The 23705-nt window shown below is 51.0% G+C and overlaps 1 protein-coding gene across 1 annotated transcript; it reads right to left on the bottom strand.

The window, feature by feature from the left end:
• Positions 1-9656: 9656 nt before the first annotated feature.
• On the bottom strand, positions 9657-23282 carry LOC130475686 (ETS domain-containing transcription factor ERF-like). Its single transcript, XM_056847517.1, has 4 exons — positions 23197-23282; positions 14297-14531; positions 11971-12086; positions 9657-11187 (listed from the first exon to the last, which is right to left on the bottom strand). The coding sequence occupies exons 1-4, from the start codon at positions 23216-23218 to the stop codon at positions 9983-9985; spliced, it is 1578 nt and encodes a 525-aa protein (XP_056703495.1). The 5' UTR covers positions 23219-23282; the 3' UTR covers positions 9657-9982.
• Between the last annotated feature and the right edge of the window lie 423 nt (positions 23283-23705).

Genomic DNA, 23705 nt, shown 5'->3' with positions numbered 1-23705 from the left:
GAACCTGCCAGCAACCCCACTCTCAATCTGGGATGCCGAGGCATGGCCCAGCCCGACCAAGTGACATTTATGTCATATCTGGCTCTTGTAACAATTGACTTCAACACCCTTGCCCTACACTATCCCTGACTAAAGCTCATTGTAACTATTATTTTCTATCCCTAGGCTTCCCACTCGTATTCCCACTCGTGGGCTTTCTACTGTGCTCTTTTCCTGTGCCTCGAACAGCCATGCTCTCCTGCCCCTATTTCCCAGTCCACTCCAAAAGATCTCAGATAGCCAGAAGGCGTCTGCCTGAGCCCTTGGAAGCCAGCTGGGGAAGAGCTGTGGCTCAGTGGTAGAGCATCTGCTTGGCATGCAGAAGGTCCCAGGATCAATCCCCAGCATCTCCAGTTAAAGGGACTAGGCAAGTTGGTGATGTGAAAGACTGAGTCCCTGGAGAGCCGCTGCCAGTCAGAGTAGACAATACTGACTTTGATGGACCGAGGGTCTGATTCAGTATAAGGCAGCTTCATGTGTTCATGTGGTCAGAAGAGACAGCACAGGCCACGGGCTAGATGGATCTGACGCAATGTAAAGCAACCTCTAAGCAGTGTACAGTTTGACTGTGGCAAGCCTCTGCTACCTGGCACCTGAAATTGCTCACTGCTTCCCAGCCCAAATAGTCCAGCTTGACTGACCTGGATAGCCCAGGCTAGCCCAAAGCTAAGTAGGGTCACCCGGTCAGTATTTAAATGGGAGACCACCAAGGAATACCGTGGCGCCATGCAGCGGCAGGGCAATGGCCAACCACCTCTGAAGCTCTCTTGCCTTGAAAAAACCATTGAGGGGGTCACCATAAGTCTACTCCGACTTAACTGGGCGGGGGAGTCCATGCTTGTCAGAACATGGAAGCTAAGAAGGGTCAGCAATGGTTAGTACTTGGATGAGAGCCCACCAAGAAAGTCCAGGGTCACTTAGCAGAAGCAGGCAATGGCAAACCCCCTCTGCTTGTCTCTTGCTTGGAATGCCCCATGGATGGAGTCGCCACAAGTCGGTTGCAACTCGATGGCACTTTCTTCTCACTGGTGGCCTACTGGGGTGCCCCCCACCCCTGGGCTAGCTAGAGTAGAAGGGCTGGCCCATGGGAAGGGTCCCCCCCCACTCCTCCTCTCCCATCGTTCCTATAACAGTGGGCCAAGCTTTGGGGACCAATGAGAGAGTGCCACTTTTGTATGCGCTGCAGTTGGTATGCAGCCTTCCCAGAACCCTCAGGGGTTTCTGCCCCTTATGCTGCCGTGCCGAGCAGATGCTAGCACAACATTTTGTTGGGGGGGGGGCAATAAAAACTAGGAGGAAAGCAGGCCCACCTCTGTGTTCCAGCTGCCCCAGAAACCTTTCTGCTCCAGGTGTGTCAAGCTCCTATCAGCTGTGCCGCTACTGCTTGGCCATCCATGGGTTACTTGGACACCAGAGGGCCGCTGCTGACCTCAGCTGCTGAGCCAGAAATTCTCTTTTTCCCCTAGAGGTATCCTGAGCATTTGGCAGGGGTGGGGGGAGGATTAGGCAGATTCATGGAGGAGAGGACTATCAATGGCTATTAAGCCATGGTGGCTGAACGGAAGACCCTGTATTCAGAGGCAGCCTACTTCTAATGGCCAGATGCCTAAGGCATGTCACAGGGGGATATCTAAATCCATTTTGTGAGCCCCCGGGGATAGCTGGTGGGCTGCCGTTGGAGACAAAGAGCCGGGCAAGATGGATCCTGGGCCTGACCCAATGCACATTCTCATTAAATCCGATTAACGCACCATCCCAGGACATCCGGCACGAGCCACAGCAGCTTAGAGAATCCGGAGCGAGCGTTCGACACAACTCTCAGCCCGGTGTAAAAATCAATGCATATGCAAACTGCCGAAAAGGTTTCCCCCCCTCCCTTTACAGTGCAGGAATGCACTATCCAAAGGGTTAAAGTAGCAGCAGGTGGGGGAGATACAAAGGAGGGGGGAAGGCAAGAGAGATGGAGAGAAGGTTAATGAATTATTTAGTAAGTCAAGGGTAAGGAGCAAAGAGCCTCCCAGCGGGAGAGGGCCAGATTAATTCAATTAAAGGGGATGATGGCACTGCGCCTCACCCTGGTGTGTGTGCACACAACCACACCTGCAAGGCCAGAGTCAGCAGAGCTGCAGGCCAGAGGCCCAGGCTGGCGATGGCGAGACGAAGGGGGGTGCTGGTCAGGCATGTGTGGGCATCGGCAGAGCCGTATGAAGAATCATCTGTTGCCCCCCCAGGAAGGAGTGCTGGGTCCCCACTGAACCCCGCTCCGAAGGGAGGTGTCGCTGTTGCTAAGAGACACTCTCTCTCTTGGCTCAGGCCCCACTTCCCAAAATAGCGAAGGCAGCAAGAACCCTCTCTACCCTGTTCCCCCATCTTCAACTGCCTCAGGACAGGCAGGCTTTTTGGCCCACCTGTCAGGAGGCTCAGCCTCGGTGCTGTTGGGCTCAAAGAAGAGCCTTTTCCTACCTGTGCACACCTAAACAAGTTTATTTGTGGAAACACAAGGAGGGTCTGAAGAGATTCCAAGGGTCCATCGCCGTGTTCTTATTTGTGTTGAGATATTTATATTAAGACTCGAGAACGTCAGAAGAAACTGATATTGAGACTCGAGAACATCACCTATGTCACCTATGTTTTTGTGGACCATTTCATGTTCTCATGCTCATCCCTAATAAATCACCTGTGTTGTTTCTGTCTTGTATGGGGGGAATGTATTGGGGATACCTTGTAAAAAATCTTGTGTAAGTTGCTTGTGCTTTGCCCCATTCCCCAGGCTGTATTGGTAGGTGTTAAATCTCGGAGGGATGTGCGGGAATGCATGCACACTCTGGAACGCTTGGGCCAGTCCGCACTGCCATTTAACATCCCACAGCCGGCGAACTTCTTTCTGAGGACATATGATAGGACAACGATGCTTTTCTACAATATCAAAAGAAGATTTGCTTTTCAGTCAGTGAGGCAGACTATTGGCAGTCCACTGATACAGGGAGGAAAGAGTCTTTGGCTATAGACATGTGGTGGCAATAAAGCACTCCAGTAGCAAACTTTAGTGCAAATTAAGGTTTGAATAGGCCTGGGGAGGCCCGAGTTCAAATCCCTACCCTGCACTGATGCTCCCTGGACGATCTTGGGCCAGTCACCTTGGCCTCCCTCACCAGGCTGTTTTGATGACAAAAAAGAGATGTGTGAAGAAGAGTTGGTTTTTATATGCCGACTTTCCCTGCCACTTAAGGGAAAATCAAACTGGCTTACAATCACCTTCCCTTCCTCCCCTCCCACAACAGACACCCTGTGAGGTTGGTGAGGCTGAGAGAGAATGACTTGCCCAAGGTCACCCAGCTGGCTTTGTGTGTAGGAGTGGGGAAACCAATCCAGTTCACCAGATTAGCCTCCGCCGCTCACATGGAGGAGTGGGGAATCAAACCCGGTTCTCCAGGTCAGACTCCACTGCTCCAAACCACCGTTCTTAAACACTACACCATGCTGGCTCTCAAATATCTGGAGGGCAGCCACATGGAAGAGGGAAAATGTCTGTTCTCTGCTGCTCTAGAGGATAAGGCTACATTTAGCATAGAAAGTGCCTCCTAGTAAGGAGTGGTTTGACAGTGCAACCAGTCATTTTGAGAGGGGACTTTCCCTTGCTAGACTGGATAGCATGCCATAGCTTTAGATTTCCTGCATTTACTAGGGGGCTGGACTAGATGGCCTCTGAGTTACCTTCTAATTCTATGAATCCAGCCCTTTTCAGGAATTATATTTTTGACTCTCTTGTCTCGTATACTGAGAAAGTATACTACACACGATCCTTTCTGTATGTGTGTTTGCAATGTTATATGAAAAGGGCAACACAGGTAATTGCCACCCACAGTTTGTACATAGCAAAGATGCTTGGTACACATGTTCCTCTTTCATACAACATGGTGATAGCATGTAACATGCTCTTCTAGGATGCAAGATAGGAGTGCCAGAAATGTATCACCTGAAAAGGGTTGTTGCATATTATACCACACTGAACTCCTTAAGAGGAAGGGTGAGATAAAAATCTTATTGATAAAATAAAAGCATCCCTATTCTGTAAATCATCAAAGCATATGCTGCAATCCATTTGGGACATGGCAGACAGTCCAATTTGCAGGAGCCAACCAAGTAATTACTCCCAACTCTTTGCCGTTTCCGGAATTTTCTTAGGAAGTTTGCCGTTCCCAGAGCAAGGGAATTCTGGTTTCACCTGGGTGGCGGATTTCCCTACAGATTAGCGAGCAGCTCTCGATTGGGTCTGGCTGGAAGAACAGGAAGGACAAGATATTCCGGCACCCACACCTGGCCCACGAGGCATGTTTCCTTCCATCTTCAACAGGACTTTTAAAGGCCCTTTGCAACAGTGTAAATTCTGGTTATATCTGAGGCCTGCTACCAGAACCTCTCTCACCCCCAGCTATCTGGGCTGATACCACCACTTAATAGCAAATCCTGCATACAGAAGGACTGTAGGATCTGGATCTGACAGTGAATGCAGCTTACTGAAGATCATAGTGTTTGTTTTTAAGTTGATAGTCCTCAGGACTCCACAGGTATACTTGAAAGTTTATGTGTGGGATGCATACTGAAATCTATAACCTCAATACTGGATGAGATCAAATGGTGTTTATTGCCTCTCTATTGCTTTCCCCCCTATAAATTGCAGTTGGGGGAGGCATTTATACCAGAAAACAGTGGGGTTTAACCCTTTCTCCCAAGACCAAAATTATAATCCAAATTGCTCCCCCTACCACATGGCTTGTAGAGCTTTAAATCTCACAATTCTCTCTTGCAACAGGTGATTCAGCATTTTCAGGAGTGCGACTTGTATACTTGTCCTCACTATAGCAAGCAAACCCAGAACAACATAATGTTAATCCAAAATAATTTTCGTTCAATTTCCAGAATTCATATGAGTCGCAGAATTCAAACCATCCAAACTCTCATTTTGAAATCTTTACAGCCAAGGACACAGAGGTCTCCTACCAGCATGCACACCTTAGCGTTCATCCAAGGAAAAGTTCGACACGCTGCGATCTTCAGAGATAAGAACAGCTGTTCAAAGGACCAGGCCTTTTTCTGTCTGAGGGCAACTCTGGAACACTTTTTTCAGGAGGTTGGCCTAGGACGTTCCTTGATTACCTTCCGAAGAATAGCAACCGCCTTCCGCCTGCCCTTTCGGAAAGCATTTGGAAGGGTAACGGATTTTAAAGTTTTTATTGTTAACCATGGTTGGTTTTGCAATCTAACCCGCTGAGTCTGTGAATTGAAAGAGAGGCTGGCAAGAAATCGATACCTAACAATTAAGTTAGTGAGCCATTTAAAGTCATAGTTTAAAACTTCCTCCCTTCAGCTACTAGCTTTGGTTATCTCGTCATCGTCTTAGAAAAAGCGCCAGATGTCTCTTATTATTCAGGGTAGGCTCCCACACCTGAAGTGGTATAGTCCAGGAAAACCTATATTGCTTGCCTGTGTTGACAGAATAAACCACCCCAAGTAACAAAGCTCCAAAGGGTTAGGGTTTCTAAGGGCCAACAAGGAATTAACCAAGTTCTATCTACTACTTTCCCAGCCTAGGTTCCAGGTGTCCCTGTTTATAGGGCAAGCTAAGACTCGCCTTATCGCCTCTACCTTTATGTGCAAAGTTGCTTGTTTGAAAATGTATAGTTTGCAAGACAGAGGAACAGAGTTCTGCGAAGACACCATGAGTCTGTCTCTTCCTCTCCCACCAGACAAGAGGCCTTGCCAGAAGGCACAGGATATACAAGATGCATTTTTCCTTTCAATCAGAATGGCACAAAGACACAAACTGGTACAGAAGGGAGACGAAACAGCTCCATGGATATGTCTGCAGAGGTACCGGAGATATGTGGGCCCAATGTTAAGGTCTGCTCAGGTCTCCTCCCACCCCACTTTGAAAGAAATCCCCAGAGCATTTTCCTAAAGCTTAAAAGGGAAATGTAACAGACTGGCAAAAACCTGCATGGCTGCAGCAGGTTCAAATGTATTCTGCCCTAAAAAATAAAATTCTGCACTCGAACAATCCAATTTCTGCAACCAGTATGTTATGCAAACTTACCTGCGTCACGCGATTCTGGCAATCACTCTATCCTCCACACTAGGCGTGGCTGAATACGGGCATGTGTCCAATACTCCAGCCCAACCAGGGTTAACTTTCCCAGCTGCAACTCTTCAGGGAAGCGCTTGGCCAGGATCCGAAGCCAGGTCCGAACATTAGTTTGAGCTCAAAGAGCTTATTGTTGCTCATGGCTTCTCATATCTCCCGCTGTCCTGCCATTCATTAGTCTTTGAATATGAAAGGGGAGGGGGAGAATCACTGTGTTTCTTGCATGTCTAATAGCAATCAGATTACCAGTCTGGTCAGCCACTGCCTTGAATTCCAGACAAAAACAGGATAGATGGATATGCTTCACTTTCAAACAAAAAGAGAAGGGATAAAGTGACTGATGTGACCACTAAAATGTGGGGCCAGGAATTTTTCTGCTCCAGGGAAACCAGAATTCTATGTGAAGACCGAGGGGTTTTTTGAATCTGCTAGCATGACCTCCCTATCAGTTAGCTAGGTCTCCTCAGATCCATTTTGACCCCCACCTCACAAACCCCTTTGAAGACTTCTCTACCGCGAAAAAGGCTGAGACATCACAGAATAGGGAATGACCCCGTTCACAAGGTACAATAAATGCACGTAAAGGGTACACTTTTTCTTTATATGTGTGTTCAGTAATTCTCATGTTATATTCAAAGCCATGTACAACTGAACGTGAGATTGAAACCAGGTTCATTCCAGTACTGGTCCCCAGTGTCATTTGTGAATATATGTTGGTTCCTTCTTACAAAGAGATGTACGAGCGTTCACTGTAACATGTGAACAGAATATCTGGAGAGTAGGATTCACCCAGTTGATACCAAAGTAGTAGTTTTCAAATCGGGTTCCAGGGAGCCCCATGGTTCCTCAATTTACTAGCCATCATTCAAGGAGCACGACAGTTATGTCTGATTTGCCTACCATTTTGTTCCTGCACAGCCCCAAGGGGAACGCTCTCAAAACCACATGGAGGTCAACAGACCACATATGAACTGGGTTATACCCCTCAAGGGTCCCTGCCATATTTAAGTCCTCCCACCATGAAGTACAGGAGAAGAATTTTGCTTGTACATGTAGGAACATGACATGATAAAGACCACAGCATACTCTGTGGGTAGCAGAGAACATTAGGGTTTGCATTAAAGAGCTCCTCAAACCCCACAAGGTAGACACTTCACAACCACACACACACCGAGAGACAGTTTCAGACATGGACCAGAGAGACCTGGGTTCAAATTCCCGCTCAGGCATGAAGCTGATTAGGCAACAAGGACACAAATATGATGATTCTCTGCAAGTTTCCCAGTTGTCAAAACAGGAATACAACTTCCTGTGAAGTCCTTTGATACGCTGTATAATAAAAGGAAAATGAGAATAAAATTATCTACAGGTTAAAGGTTGCTCGAGTTAAAGAAACTTTGTGTGCATGAATCCTAATATGCCTGTAGTGGGCAAATAACGTTTCCTGTGTTCAGTAAATACACAAAAATAAGAAAGATTCTACAGGAATCTGGATTGCCAATAGCAGATTTATAAATGTAGTGTAGAGTGTGCAACGGGTGACTTATAAAACCAGATATATGGAAACCAAGCATCTTATGTATTGGATACATACTAGCATGGGGTAGTGGTTAAAATGCTGTATTGGGCCTCGGGAGACTCAGTTTTAAATCCACTAAGCTCACTAGCTGACCCTGGGCCAGTTATGCTCTGTTGGCCTAAATTACTTAGAGAATCATATAAGCTAACCTGAGCAGCTTGGAGAATGGGGTGGAGCAAAAATGCATAGACAATATATAAATAATGTAGTGGTTAAGAGCGGTGGACTCCAATCTGGAGAACCAGGTTCAATTCCCCAATCCTCCACATGAATCCAGATGGATGACCTTGGTCTAGTCACAATTCTCTCCTAACTCTCTTAGCCCCACCTACTTCACAGGGTGTCTGTTGTGGGGAGAGGAAGGGAAGGAGACTGTAAGCTAGTTTGATTCTCCTTTAAAAAAAAAAAGGTAGAGTAAGTGGGCAAATAAAAACCAACTCTTCTTCCAAATAGGAAGGATGTAACCCTTGAAATGTCAAAGCTTTATATTTTTTAAAAAGAGGGAACACGAGGCTATGAAATTTCAAAACCCTTTATTCGTTATTTTTTTTCTTTGTTTTACATTCTTAAAATGAAGACACCCCCATTTCCTTGATATATACAAGAATCCGAATAAGGCTGTATAAAAAAAAACACACCCTCAAGCACATTGTCGTTTACCCCACAAAGAGCAGGTTCCAATCTGGGTCCAGCCCACCGTGCTTTAATGTCCTTCTAAAACCCACTTGTGGGGTTTTGGCCAGGGTAAAAAGAAAAAAGGGGGGTGAAAAGAAGGCCAGGAATCTGGAAAAACTCTTCCTTGCTCAAAAGGGGGCGGTTGAAAACAAAGGCATCTCTGCCTGCCAGGGCTTAGAGGTACCATGAAGGAAGTGTAAAGGGTGTGTGTTGGGGGAATCCCTGTTTTGTTTTTTCCAAGGCACCGTCACCCCCATAGAACCGCCAACTGCGGTTGCGATTGAAGGCCTTTCCCCCAAAATGCAGGGAAAATTAGATTAAAACAAGGCAGTGAAATGGTTTTCAGTTTCTTTGGGGGTGGGAAGGGGTTTTGTGGGACAATATGAGTAGAAAGCTAGGGGATAAGAAAAAGGGAGTGCCCACTCCCGTCATGTTCTCTTGGAAACAGTACTTCAAACAGGCACTTAAAAACCCCTTTAAATCCCACCCACCTCCCTCCCCAACCCAACAATGGGACAGGCCAGAAGAGGGACCACACTATGCCCAAACCCACTTTTTTTGGTTACATAAAGCAATGATAATGAAGGGGTATCTTTGGGGTGGGGGGAATCCCTTTTTCCTCTGCCACAGCTCTTGATTACAAAGTTCTAAAAACATGCCAAGTTACTATCCATTCAGAGGGACAGGCTACCTAGAGGGAATAACACCCTCCTCCCGACTTTTTTTTGGGGGGTGGGAGGAGGTGGAAGATGTGGCAGGGTGACTCTGCTTTTAAAAGCTAAAAAGCCGCTTCTACAGTTAACAGAAGGGGATATTGGTTACCTCCACTCCGTTTTGATAGGTGCTATTTGGACAAGTGGGTGAGATACAAATGAAGATTACATATGGCTAAAATCTCTTCTCAATCCATTGGGGATTAAAAAGCTTATTGTGCTTAGTATGCCAATAGTGGGGGGGGGGTGAAGAAGAGGAGAAAGGAAATTACTTGGAAGGTGGCTTTCAGAAGCACCCTCCCAAAAAAAATAGGACAACCCGCACAAGGCCCTATGAAGGCAAAAAAAGCAATATATATATATATATATATATATATATATATATATATATATATATATATATATATATATATATATATATATATATATATACTCCTTATTTGTTTTTGTTTTTCCTTTAAAAAAAGAATGCCCTGAGGCTCTATACCTTAAAGGATTGGGGGAGGGGGTCAACAGGAAAGAGAACCACTAGAAGTAAAGTTGCCCCAGCATATTAATATTTTAGAAATCCCCCCATCCCCGCAAAGAGGTTTCTTTATATTTATATATATATTTATACGTATATAGACAAGTAAAAACTGTTCAATATTACCCCTACCCCTGAATCTTTCAGGCTTCCGAGGGAGGCAAAATAAAATAAAATGTACAGGGTTTCAAGGAAGAAAGGGAAATTGACAACGGTAAAAAGATAATCTCTGAGTTAAGGCAGCAAAACCAGCCCCCCACCCGTAAATCTGTCTGTCCTGGGAAGGGAGGGAGCTGTGCATCCCAGCTCTAGGAGTCCCGGTTCTCAAGCGTAAGTTCGGCAGTAGCCCGCTGCAGCTCTGTGCTGATCCGCCGCCCGCCCACTCCGTCACCATGACCGCTGACGTCAACTTCCCCCTTCACCTTCTTGTCATCTGTTTCCTCAGCCCCTGCGCCGGCTTCCAGCCGCTGATCCTCGCTCCAGCGGCGCTTGAATCGTAGTTTAAGGGGGATACACTTCCCGCTTTCCCCGGCCCGGGCAACAGGTAGAGCTGCTGGCTGAATCTCCTCCTCTCCCCCAACCTTCTCTGGGGGTGCGGGAGGAGCCTTGAAGACTTCCTCATCGTCATCTTCTTCCTCACTGATGTCGGTGACCTCCACAGTGAGATCTTCTTCCGACTCGCCCTCCGAGATGGGTTCCACCTTGATTTGGGGGAGCAGGGTCGGCTCAGCCACTGAGGCAGAGGAAGAAGAGGGGAGGCCGCTACCAGATTCTCCGGGGGACACGTTCGGGGGCTGTTGCTTTTCCCGGTTGCGGCGCCCCAGCGGTGGCGGTTGCAGCTTGAATTTGAAAGAGGTTGGTGGCTCCTCAGCCTGTGGGGGCGGTGGTGGAAGAGGGGGCTTGTCGAGGCGTTGGGGTTGTGGGATCACGATGTTGGGGTAGTGTAAGAAAGCTCTGGGACTAAGGTGGTAGTTATAGACACTCTGTGTGTGGGCCTGAAGATAGCGCTTCATGTCCTCGGGATTAAAGGAGAAATGAGAGCCACCTGGATACATGGGGCTGAGAGTGGGTGAGGGAGTGTAGTTCATGTGCGTGGGGGTGAGGGGGAGAGCGGGGGACAACTGAGGGGGCAGAAGGCCAGCGGGTCCAGCCATAGGGGACACCGGGAAAGGACTGAGGGGCTCAGGAACCCTTGGGCGAGGATAAACCCTGAAGATGCTGTCATGGGTCAAGCGGGGGTGCCCAGGCACTGGGGGGCCACGAAAGCCACCTGCCTCCCCTCCACCACGCCTCTGCTCCTCAGCCAAAGACTCCTCCACTTCAGAGTTAGCCGACGTGCCGTCACTGCAGTCGCTAACCGAGCCCCGGGCCAAGCGGCGAGCCACAGCTGAGAAGACGCCAGGCGAGCGCAGATCCTCAGCAGGGGACAGCACATCAGATGGCGTGGAGGGTGGGAAACGGAAGTGGGAGCCACCCGAGGGCACTGGTGGGGCACTCTGGGGCACTGCCCCACCTGTGGGTGCAGGGAGATGTAATTAGGAAGGTCAGTACAGTTTATTAAAACGGTCCGTGACCAGTAAAATTAGGAAGGTCTACCATTCTGTAGTAGGAAAAGGTACAAGCTGGCCTAACATTACTGCTCCTCTGCTTGCTGTGTCAATTCTAACATAAACATGAAGTTGCCCAATACCAAGTAAGGCCATGATGGGCCAAGTACTATCTGTTTTGGCTGGCTGCAACCACCTCAGGCAGAAGTTCTTCCTGCTGGTTGAGATCCTCCTAACTGGAAACACCAGGGACTGAACTTCAAGGTCAAGCAAAATATGCACTCTACAATAGAATGACAGTGTTTCCCCGGTTCCTCCCCTCACACTCCTCCACAAACGTCTTCAGAGATAGTCTCCCTTCCTATTGACCTTCCACTAAACGTCTAGCGGATCCGGGGCTGTAAACTTGGACCATCAATGAACGGTGCGTGCAGTCAACAGAACACAGTGGATTTGTGCACATGGCAACAAATCCACCCAATTCTGGGCCCCGACCCCCCAAAGTGCCGCTGTGGTCCCTGCAGTATTTGGAAACATGGCTGCTCCCTGCATGTTCCTTGGTGAGGTGCATCCTACACTGAAGCAAAAAATATTTTGGCCCTCCAAGTGACCAACACAATACAGTCCTCTGTTCTTGCCTACAGAGCACTGATAAACACCCCCCTTGTTGACTGCCTCTCATATATTAGGGCCCGTACATGACAGACGCACACACACCCCTTGCAAGGCAGCCTGCTATGGACACTCACCTCCCAGGCCCATGTCAATGAAGGGATAGTTGACCAGCACCAACTTGTTGAAGTTGAACTTGTAGGTGAAGCGCTTGCCCTTGGTCTTGTGTAGGATCCGCTTGTTGTAGTAGTACCTGGGGGAGGGGATGACAGGAGTCCAAGGTCAGTGATTCACAAATCCCATTCAACAACGGCCGCCTCAAAAAGCTCTACGAATACGCGCGAGTAATCCGATGTTCTGGCACAGCTCCAGAAGGCTACATTTTTTGTCTCAATCTGAGGACTTGGGTGAGTTTCTAGACCTTGAAGTTGCAGAGGAAATGTCAGGGCGCTTTGACACTCAAAAGCTTACACCCTGGAAATCCTGTTGGTCTTTTAAGGTGCTACTGGACTTGAAGCTTGCTCTTCTCCTGCAGGCCAACATGGCTACTCACCTGTAACTATGGCACATAGGTATCTCTGGGTGACCAGGCAGTGAACCTCAACAAAGAGGATTCCCAAGCTTATTCTGATTAGCAGGCTAGTAATGAGGAGGAGGGGCAGGAAATTGCATGGGTTGGTTCCAACTGGCTTTTCCATTGGTGAAAAAAAAGAGGAGAGGGAACCTCCCTTGATCACCCAAAAAGGCTATGCTGGGGATTGTGGGACCTGCATGGACAGAATCTATATGGGTTGGGGACTATAGTAATGGCTGGATTTCGTAGCCTCCATTTCTCCATCTTTAAGCTGTTATCCCAAGACCTGGGGACATTCCCTATCCCCTTAATGAAATCATATTTCTTCATTGCACATTGGTCAAGACACCACAACCGTTTTTCAGCCTCAGTGACCCCCAGCCACTGGAACCCACTGTTTGTATTTTAAGCTCTCCTCAAGACCAGATAACAAATTTGTCCACCTGGTTCCTCTCAAGCAAGAACCGAGATTTCAAGAACTTTGCATTTCATCTTTGGAACCCACAGCACCAATGTACATACGTTTGTGGATTTGTACCTGTGGACCCCCACCCTAAGTACTTTCCATTATGAATACACAACACTCTAGGGAAGGGTTAAATTCAACACAGATATGTGCCACCATTTTGGGTTGCCTAGACAATTACAAGAAAACCAACCCAAGAACTTGCAAGACTACTTTGTGAGATCTTGGCTGCCATCTTGGGTTGCCAAGGGAGAGAAGGTGAGAGCTTGCGGGGTGGGAACAGGGCTTTTGCTCATCTCTGGGTCCTCTTGAGAGCCAGCGTGGTGAGGTGGCAGAGGGCGATGGTTTGGAGCAGTGGAGAACCAGGTTTGGTTCCCCACTCCTATACATGCAGCCTGTTGGGTGACCTTGGGCTAGTCACAGTTCTCTTAGAGCTCTCTCAGCCCCACCTACCTCACAAGGTGTCTGTTGTGGGGAGAGGAAGGAGACTGTAAACCGGTTTGATTCTTCTTTAAGTGGTAGAGAAAATCAGCATATAAAAACCAACTCTTCCTCAACAAGTCCTGACCTGGATGGTCCAAACTAGCCCAATCTCATCAGGTCTCGGAAGCTAAGCAAGGCTGGAGTTGGTTAGTATTTGGATGGGAGAACACCCAAGGAAGTTCGTGGTTGCTATGCAGAGGCAGGCAAAGGCAAACCGCCTCTGAATGTCTCTCACCTTGATGGCACCACCATTCTCAATGACAAACAAATGGGAATCCCTATTGAGGGCCAATGTAATCCACCAGATAGAAAACATGTAAGACTTTGTAAAACTGGCACTATCCCATGCACCCACTGTAGGACGGCACTCCCAGACAAACCACATTCTCAATCTATCACTACTAACAAAGTAGTAATAATGGTCCTACTTCACAGGGTTGTTGCGAGGCTGAACACTAAAAAACTTTTAAAAACTCAAGAGGTTGCACAGAGGGACAGGACCCAGCCCTGGGGCTATTAGGCATTCAACCTTAACAACAGCCAGATGTCATTCTCGGTTGGAACCACACATTTCTTGCTCTGTGCTTCTTGGAGGAAACATGGAATGAACCCATAGGGGTTATGAGTATTTAGCAAGACTGAAAACAGATTAATGATGCAACTTCCTGGGAGGGGGGGTGTCTTTGCTCATCTTTCATCACTCCGAAGACAGCAAGAAGGGTTTAATCACTAGGAAGATGCTCTACTTAAAAATAAAAAGTGAAATGCCAAGATGCTGAATCCCACCTCAGATATTAATTTCTGAACATTACAAAGCAATTATTGCACATTCCTGAATATAGCTGACTTTGGAGAAGACTGGAAAAATTCCAGGTTTCTTTCTCTTTCTAGCTAGGATGTTACTCCAGCCTTTTCATGGCCAAATCTTCGCACGACTCACCTCAGAGCTCGGCTCAGTTTATCGTAGTTCATCTGGGGCTTGCATTTCCGCACCCCCCAGAGTCGGGCCACCTCGTCCGGATCCTTGATGACAAATTCCCCATAATCCCCCTGCCAGGCGATGACGTCATGGTACTCCTCTTTGCGCAACAGCTCCAGGATAAAATGCCACAGTTGGATTTGCCGTGAGCCGGGACTCGACTCGGGCTTGTAGGCCCAGTCGGGGAAGGCGAAACCTGGCAAAGGAAAGTGTAGGGTTAGCCAGCTCAGAATGAAGGCCTGGGAGGAGGAAGGGAAGAGAAGCAAAAGAGGCGTGGATGGGGAGAAGAGAGAAAGAAACCACTTTTTAAAGGCTTGGAATGAAGCTCCAGGCGTTTCCCATACCCTGATCTGCTTCCCGCATCCCATCAGTTCCTAATGGTGGTGGGGCTTGGAAACTAAGCAGGGTTGGAGCTTGAGGTACAAGCAGGCACTGTGCATCCTAAGATGCAGCGACATGGTTGGTGCATAGATCCCGCCCCGCCACGGCCGCCAACCTGCACACATGGGGAGGGAAAACAGGAAACCGGCTGCTGCCACCGCCTTATGCAGCCAGGCGGCTGGGAGGCTGGCCAAACGCCTTGCGACTTCCAGGCTGGGTCCCAACTAGATCCTCCTTTCAAAGCGTGGGTGGGGAGGGAGAGCAAGAGCGGAGCAGTCCGGGCTTGCCTCCCCCACCTGAAGGAGAAGAGCCATCCCTTATTCTCAAAAACCTTTGGGGAGACACAAAAACCCTCCCTTCCAATATTATTATTTGTGGGGGGGGGGGGAGAGACAACATAAGCGCCCAAGAAAGGGGAAAGGTGGGGAAAGAGAAGGAACACAGAAGAAGAAAAACTTGCAGCTCAAGAACTCTGGGAAAAATCAGCTCCATTCTGGCCAACAGGGAAGCATCAACATGTTTGGAAAGAAGGGTTTTTTTCTTTGTACCATGTTCTTACTGGGCAGGCTTGGGGGGGGGGATGGTTAGGGGCTGAGGTCAGCGGCTCTCAGACAAGGGGCCCTTTTTTGTCCCAGCCACGAGGCAACCGCCAAGCCCAACTCCAGAGCATTCCTTTGGGGGGCGGGGGAAAGAGAAAGAGCTGCATAGCCACTCCGAAGCGCTCAGGCCTGTAAGAACACATGTTCGCACACACAGAAGGCAGTGCTTCCCGGCTGCACCTACACAGCGATTCATGACTGCAGGGTGGAGCTGCAGGAAGGAATCAAGAGTAGCAAACTTTTGGGGAGTTCCCATTACGTTTGCTAGGTACGGGTTGAGAAATTCCTGGAGATCTGGGGGGGAGGGGGAGAGGATCTGAGCAGCGTATTATGCCACAGAGTCCACCCAGCAACACAGCCATTTTCTCAAGGGGAGCTGGTCTCTGTCACCTGAAGCTCAGAGGGTAATTCCAGAAGATCTCCAGACCCCACCTGGAGGCGGTAGACGCTAGTTCGCGTAACTCTCCAGTTTATGCTTCGGGGACTGATTCACTCCCCCTTCTTCTCCTTCGGGAGACAAAGTTTTTGCCGCCCTCCCCTGTCCCGTCATAAACAGGAAGTCCGCAGTGAAGACAATAGGGCCACCCCACACACAAGCCCTGCAGGGATGGGGCCTCTCCCAGTGCTTGGTAAACAGAAGAGGCGCTCCTGCAATGTTCAGGGAAGAGGAGAGTAAGGGAGAGAATCCTCTTTCCCTGTGTTTTACGGGCCAAGATGACACCCTGTCCTGCAATGGGGAAAGATGCCAACAGCCCCTTTGAAGAACAAGTTGCCCTTAATGCCAACCAACGTCTGCTGCCTACACACCAAGGCATTCATTGCAGGGCGTCAAGGAGACCCCCCACTTTCCTCCTTCCCAGCTCCATCCCACACACATACCCTTCTCTCATATCTTCTCCTTGGCTGAAATTGCTGAGCTTATGCCCAATGCCTGGGGGGAGGGGGTGTCTGTGAGCTTTGCCAGGGGGAAGGGAGGGGGGGCTGTGGTTTCCCATTTCCCAAACCCCAGGCGCTCTGAGCCCATCAATAATTCAGGGCCCTGTAATGGAGGCCGGGGACGCGGGCGCCGGCTCAAGGGCACCGGTGGAGACGGAGCCATTAGGGTGGTGATGTCATCTGGGGGGGGAGTGCTAGAGATGTGGTCCTGCACATACACACCCCACCTTTTTTGGAGCGGGGGGAGTAAGCCTGCAAGCTTACACCATGTGCACCCCCCTGCCCTTTGCCCATCCATTGACTCCCAGATAAAGGAAGGGGCAAAGTCTACCCCGGGGCAGCCGATAAGAGTTGTGCACCCCCAAACACCAGAACAGCTGAGCATCCTTCGCACCCACCGCCTTGCTCCTTGGCACCACAGGGCCTTTTGCAAACAGAAACCACCCCACTCCCCCCCCACAATGTACCAGTCTCCAAGCAACAGGCAACAGCAAGGGAGACAGAAGCTAAAAATAAATCGGAGGAAGAGAAAAGAAACAGTGTGAACCGGGCAGCCCCCCAAGGGGAAGCATAAAGAGGCACCCCACAACTAAACTGTCCTCGAAACCCACCCCAGGTGATCGAGGCGTTCCACCATTTGCCTGCCACCAAACTGACGACAGGCGAGGATGCCCACATGAAGCTGCGGTACAAGTGCCACTGGCCACTCTCTGTGGCAGCTGCATCTCAGAGCCACGGAAGAAAACATAAATGGCTCCCCCAGAAATCGGGGACAGAGGAGAGAAAGACAGAGGTTCCTCTCCCAACCGACTTTGGTTCTGGAAACCAAAGGGGACTTTGGCACGTCTTTGCACTATGTGTAGAAATCCGTGCACGGGGGGGTGGGGGGGAGGTTGTTAGCATGGAGGAGGGAGGCAAAGAGGTGCAAGACTTGGGAGTCCATTTTCCTCTCACCCCAACAGAAAGCCCCCTCCACCACGCACACCTAACACCCCTTTCCTTGCTTGGCCTCCCCCGCTCCGTACTCAAGTGGGTGGGCCACTTCACTCTGCAACCTGGGGGTGAAGGAGAAATGAGCGAGACCAGCTCCCCCCCCACTCCTCCCCCGGCACAGCATCTGAGTCACCCCACTCGCACACTCACGGGCCTGTTCTCGCTAATTAGCAAGGCGGTGGGTGAAGGGGGGGGGCGCTCTGACATCAGCCGCCTGCGGAGATCCAAACACTGCAGGCTGAAAGGGCCACTGTTCTTTGGCTGGTGCCACCAGATACGTGTGTTTCTGTTCCCCCACCCCCGCCAACCTCTCTCCCCAAACGGAGCCCTCTCGGGGTGTACCAGGGACAGATGCACCCCCTCCGCTATTATTCCAAGATTCACATGACTGTGACAATGAGGGTAATCCTCCCTGTGTCTAAACCCCCCTCCCCAGAACTTCGTAACAGGACCTTTGAAGTCAAAGGAACTGTTGTTCTAAGCACTGCTTTGCAGCGCAACAGAACCACACATGTCCACGGGCCACATCTTACCTGTGGCATGCCCAATAACACGCAACGGACACGCAGCCAATAAACAGTACAATTTTCATGTATGGTAAGGCTCAAAATGATGTGTGTAAAGGAAGCCATTCTCAATCCAAGAACACACAGATCACCTTCTGCAGTATTTATTACTGATCCACCACTTACAGTGCAATCCTATGTAAGTCTAAGTCCATTAAAATGAATGGGCTTAGACTGGAGTAACTCTCCTTAGGACTGCAATGAGAAAGAGGCAAGGTGTTGTGTGAAATGCTCATTATCCGTGAAGTCTAGACCTGCCAAGGAAATCTTCCACCTATTGGGCCCCAAACTAACCTCACCGTGCCATATCAGATCTTCCACGTGCCCCAGATGAGAAAAGAGGAAATTAAGGTTGCTATTCAACTCTGTATTTCTCACTACAAGAATGTTGGTCTCATAGGAAGCAAGCATAACCTATTTTCAGTGGGGGAATGGAAAAAACCTGGTAAACAAGGATCGTATTTTCTGCACTTTGTAACATTGTGTCTAACATTTTATGTAATTTCTGTAATCCTAGTCCTATTACATTGTTTATCAGATGTCTCATTGTACTGAGTGCATCGACTTACACTATGTAAACCACCTTGAGTCTTGGCCTATAAAGTAAATAAAATATATTTTTTAAAACATTCCACAAAGCCTGATCTACCACGTTAATAAAGTGCAGAGCGTTTGCTATGGGGACGCAGAGAGAATATAGCCTGGAAGAGGGCAGACTCTTCAAATTCCCCCCCTTTTCCATCTCCCAAGCCCCATCTCACTGTTTAGATTCTCACCAGCTAACACCCTTCCAGGAACGCACCAGGCACACTCCTGTTCCCATGGTGGGGGACGAAGAGAGAAATAGGGATGCCTGGGAGCTTCCAGGGCCCCATGCATGTAACCCCCAACATCCCAGCTCCCTCTCTCTGATCAAGTTGCAAAGATTCAGCCTCCTAGGAAAAATGGTTTTAGGGAAGTCGCTCCTCGGAACAACACAGACTGCAACTTGTCTCCTAACCACTGATATCCACTTTCACCCCAAATCCTAGGAACCCAGAAGGTCTGGGGCAAAGTCCTTGCCCCCACTGTCTCAATCCCAAAGCACGCCACCCAGAGACTCACTCAACGGGCCTTGGAAGCATCGTATGTGTGTTCCGCACCCCCCCCAACCTCCCTTCCAGAGTGGAATAGGCACATGCAGTTCCTCACCCCCTCCTTCCCGCCCACCCCTAGTGTTACCGCCATGTCTCCACCAACTCAGCCACCTAGTTTGCCAACCTAAGGAGGGAGGCAGCGGGGAAAAAAACCCCACCACCGTCTGTTGGCTGGCGCTGCCCCCAGGCATGGCACGAAGCACCAGCAGCCCAGTGCCAAGGGGCGGGGAGACATTGGCGGTCTCTGCCACCGAGACTATGACAGGTCTGTACCACCCACATACCCCAAGTCATATACTCTCCTGAGCCCAAGGGAGAGAGGTTCCATAACATGCTCATAGACTCCCTAATCTCCCCTCCCCTTTTGATTTTTTATGGAACCCACATGCCCCACAACTCAAGTGATTCCTGGGCTTGGAAAGCAGACTCGGCATGCCTTCAGGGCCAAAGAGAAGGCGACCCCACAGGCGTGGGCAACCACAGTTCTACCCCTGATCTGGAGGGGAAACTGCCTCCCTCTCAGAGGCAGCCCCAGCCAGGAGGCATGGAGCAACCAGGGGCCGAGCTTTGGAGAGCCAGAGGTGGGCACACAACGCAGGGAGGGTTTGCTACCCGGCTCTGGCTTCCCACTTTCTGTGCATCGGCCTGCTCCAGCCAAGCCCGGCCCTCCACGCCTCCCTTCGTATTTTCCACTCTTCCCTGAGAGTGTGTGTGTGTGTGTGTCTGGGGGCCGAAATGGCCCCTACTTGCCAATTTTTTGCATTAAAAAAATTAAAAGTGCAGCTGAACGGGACTCCATCTTAAAACACTTCACCCTCCTTTTGTCTGGTTTACTAACTGAAGGGCCAGCTTTATACAGCCTTCCCCCCCCCCTTCAAGGAACTATGGTCTATTTTGGAAGAGGATGTTCTATGATTATTTGCTGAGGGATTTCCTGGAAGACAGCAAAAAGGGGGAGGGGGGAGAGAAAAAGAAACTGGAAATTAAGTTGATATCTCTTTAAGTCACCCCCCCTTCCTTTACACACTCCAAACCACATCACCCCTGTGACTAATCCCAGGAGCCAGAAGCTAAAAGGGCTGGAATTCAATCCAAAGCTTCAGAAGAGGGAGGGGGGGGGAGAGGGGAAAAAACCTTTAATATTACATCACTCCCCCAATGCCAAGAGCTCCTTAAAGCCACATGCACAAGTATACTATTCTCTGGCTTTTGGAGAGCAAGTTGGGGGGTGGGGAAGGGGGGTGCGCGCGCATGAACACACACTGGTGGAAGCCACATCAGAGAGTCTCGGCCCGCACCGTGCCAGTGGAGGGTGGCAAGGAAGTCTGAACCAGACGTTCCCCCCTTTTCCTCCCCCCCCGCCGCCACACACAGAAGCCATGGCTGAAAAAAACAAAGTGGAAAAATTAAGGGTAGCTGCCGGGATCTCAGCCGGGCACCCAGCGTGTGCGTGTGGCAGATCCCGACAGGAGAGTGAACGCTGCAAAGATTTTATTTTGTTAGTGGTTTGGGCGAGGCCCAGGAATTATTATTAGGTTGGATTTTTTTTTTTTAAAACAGACGCCCAAAGTAAAGAACTTTCCCAGAGTTTGAGGAGGAAACAAAAACAAAAAAAAAGAAGTTTGCAGCTAACTGAGGTGGCTGCAGAGGAGAGGTGGTGTGTGGGGGGGGGGAGGGAGAGAGAGAGACATGTCTGAACAGAAGCAAAAGAGGCACTTAAAAAAAAGACAAGATTCCAGGAGACAGACAAGGGGGGGGGGGAGGAGAGGGTGGCGCCAGGGGGGGGGATGGTGTGTGAGCCCTGAACAAAACCAGAGAGCCAGAGAGAGGGGAAGGGGGTGGGGAAACAGGGTGGGGGGCGGGAGGAGGAAAGAATCTGACCCTTCCCCAGAGCCCATGCCAAAAAAAAAAAAAAACCCCAAATTAAAAAGGCAGTCCTGCTGCCTGTGCAGCCCCCCCCCATTTTAGAGAACTTTTTTTGGGGGGGGGGGAAGAGAGCCGTTTTCAAACAAATTTGTTTCTCTACCTCCTCCGGCAAACTCAGCTTTGTCCCTCTTCTTACCCGCCCCCTTTTTTTCCCCCAAGAGCAAAGTCTACCAGGACCCTTCCCACTTATCCTCAAAAGGAAACCACTTCACAGCCATTTTATTTTTAAAAAGCCCTCTCGCTTGAAAAAAAAAAGAAGGGAAAAAGTTCAATTCAATAAAAGTGGCCTCCTCTTCTCCCCCCCCCATTAAAGTTTAAAAGTCCCCCCCCCCGTTACTTCACTCCTTGCCCTGTAATTGAAGGCAGGAAGACCTGGTGCTTTGATTTTTGCGGGGGGGGGGGGAGAAGAATGAGCTAGAGGGACCCCTCCCCCTTTTTCAAGGAAGGGGGTTAGAGTCCAGGGTTAGAGTCCAGCGCTTGAAGGTTGGAGATTAACCTCCCCCCCCCCACCATCACACACACACACCCCAAAGCAAGATCGGGGGCCAGATTTAAGGTAGCTTCACGGGAAAGGGGGCAGAGAAAGGCTTCGCCTGAGATTTTCTCCCATTATTTCTCCGCCGGGGGGGGGGACCGGGGGTTTCAGTATACCTGGCTGATACTACTTGTTGCAGCCTCCAAAGAAGTCCGGGGAGGGGGGCGAGAGACCTGCCCGCCCGCCCCCCCCCCCGCCAAGACGCGGCCCTCCCCGGGGCCACCTTAACACCACGTTGTTTGTCGGAAACAAAAGTTCCCTTTTCGAACGTCGAATTTCCAGTTCGGAAAAGCCCCGCTGGAGCCCCCCCCCGCCCCCGCCCCCGCCCCCCCCTTGGCGCTCTCCCCATTAACCCCCCCCTCCAGAGCACCCGCGAGGGCGGCGATCCAGCGCCACCGATTCTCCACCCACTCGCCCAACATATTCTCGTGCGGGGGGGGGGGGCAGAAGGAAGAAACTGGCCCCCCACGTTAAGCGGGGGACGGATGCGGAGAAAAGCCCCCTCCCGCCTTTCATTTTCCTGCATCGCTTTTAAGTTGCTTCCAAGTGGGACGGAGCCCCCCCCCCCACACACACCCCCGGGCAGCCCGACATAGACAAAGCAGAGTCACATTATTCCCCCCCCCCGGACTTTTTCCCCACTCCAACGGCCCTGGTGCCCCTGCCGCGCGCATAAGCAACGTGGCGTCGAAGATCCCCTGCGAGGCGGTCTCAACCTGCTCCCCCCCCACCCACACTTCAGCCCCCCCCCCAAACACAAGAATCCGGACTGATTCCAAACAGGCGTGCTGGTTCGAGCGCTCGGCCGCCTTCCAGAACCCCCCCCCCGAGACCCACGTCCAGGGTCCGCGCGGCCCCCGCCGACCCCCACTCATTCTCAACTCGGTGAGCAGCACCCCACTGCAGACGCGGAGGGAGGCGGGGAGCCCCACTAGAGAAATAACGCCCCCCACGTGCAGACCCCCTTTCCAAAATCTGCCCCCGTCGCTTTCTCCCCCCCCTCGGCCACCAGTTGAAGCTTCCGCGCTGAAGCCAGAAGCATTCCGAGCCCCCCCCCACACACACACGGCCCACTCGGGCGGCGGCGCAACAGGTCCCGCGGCTCCTTCCAAACTCCAGCAGAGCCGGGAAAGGGGGGGGCTGCCTACCGCTCGCGCTCCTCGCCCCCCCCCCGCGCTTTCTTTGCACGCTCCTTCCCCGCAAAGGATCTCCCCCCCCCCAAGAGGTTTGATGGACAGGAAACAAGAGTTCAGCTTCCATTAGCAGCCAAGGATGGACGCGGGGAAAACGGGGGGGGGAGATCTTTTTTTAAAAAAAACTTCCCCCTCTCTCCCCCCCCCATCTCCTCCTCTGCTAGGAAGCCCCTCCACTGCGGCGTCTTCCCGAGAACCAAAGTCAGGAGAGCCGGAATGACCGACCGACCGACCGACCGACCGGCGGCGGGGCTGGACCGGCGGGAGGAGGCTGCAGGAAGCGAGACACGGACGGACGGACGGACGGACGGACGGACGGACGGCCCTGCTCTGTCGTCCGGGATTCCCGCAAAACTGCTCCTCTCCCCCCCCCCCATAAAACCGGGGTAAGATTTACCCCGCTCTTTCCACCCCGGAATCCACTCCCCCTCCCTGCCCTTCCGAGGCTTCCCCGCCTCGCCCCCCCCGTCCACACTGTCGACCCCCCCCGAAAAGGCAACTTCCGTGCATCCCTCCAACTTTCCAGCCCACGTGTCGCCCCCCCCCCGCGCGCGCGCCCGCCCCTCCCTCCAGGACGGGGCCCCCTCGGTCCCCACCTGCGTCCGCCGGGGTCTTCATGGCTCCGGGCGCGCGCAGCCTCCAGCCGCCGGGTCGGTCTCGGGCTCTGGCCCCCCTCGCCTCCCCCCCCCCGCGGCCTCATATGGAGCCGGGACGCCCACGCCCCCCCGTCGCACGTCACCGCCGCGTCGCCATGGACACGCAGGGCCCGCCCTTCTCCCCGCCCGGCTCGGCTCCGCCCACAGAGCTCGGCAGAGGGGCGGGGGGGCGATGGGGGGGCCTCGCGGAGAGCGGGCAGAGGGCTCAAAGGGAGGGAAGTTTTTATTTATACACACGCGCGCGCACGAGTTGGGGGGGGGGCGCTGCACACGTGGGAAGGCGGGGAGGAGCGCACACCTACAGACTCCGTCGATGGAGCAGACAACCCTCCTGCTATTGGCTGTACACTTTGCAAAAATAAATAAAAATAAATAAATAAGGATTCTTCACCAAGGTAACCCAAACCAGCGCCAAGAAAAAGCTGAGTTTTGCAACCTGTCTACATTAT

Source organism: Euleptes europaea, chromosome 3 (genome assembly GCF_029931775.1).
Source record: "Euleptes europaea isolate rEulEur1 chromosome 3, rEulEur1.hap1, whole genome shotgun sequence".
NCBI classification, from domain to species: domain Eukaryota; kingdom Metazoa; phylum Chordata; class Lepidosauria; order Squamata; family Sphaerodactylidae; genus Euleptes; species Euleptes europaea.
Note: the sequence above shows the minus strand (reverse complement) of the source record. Positions and strands in the feature narration are given on the sequence as shown.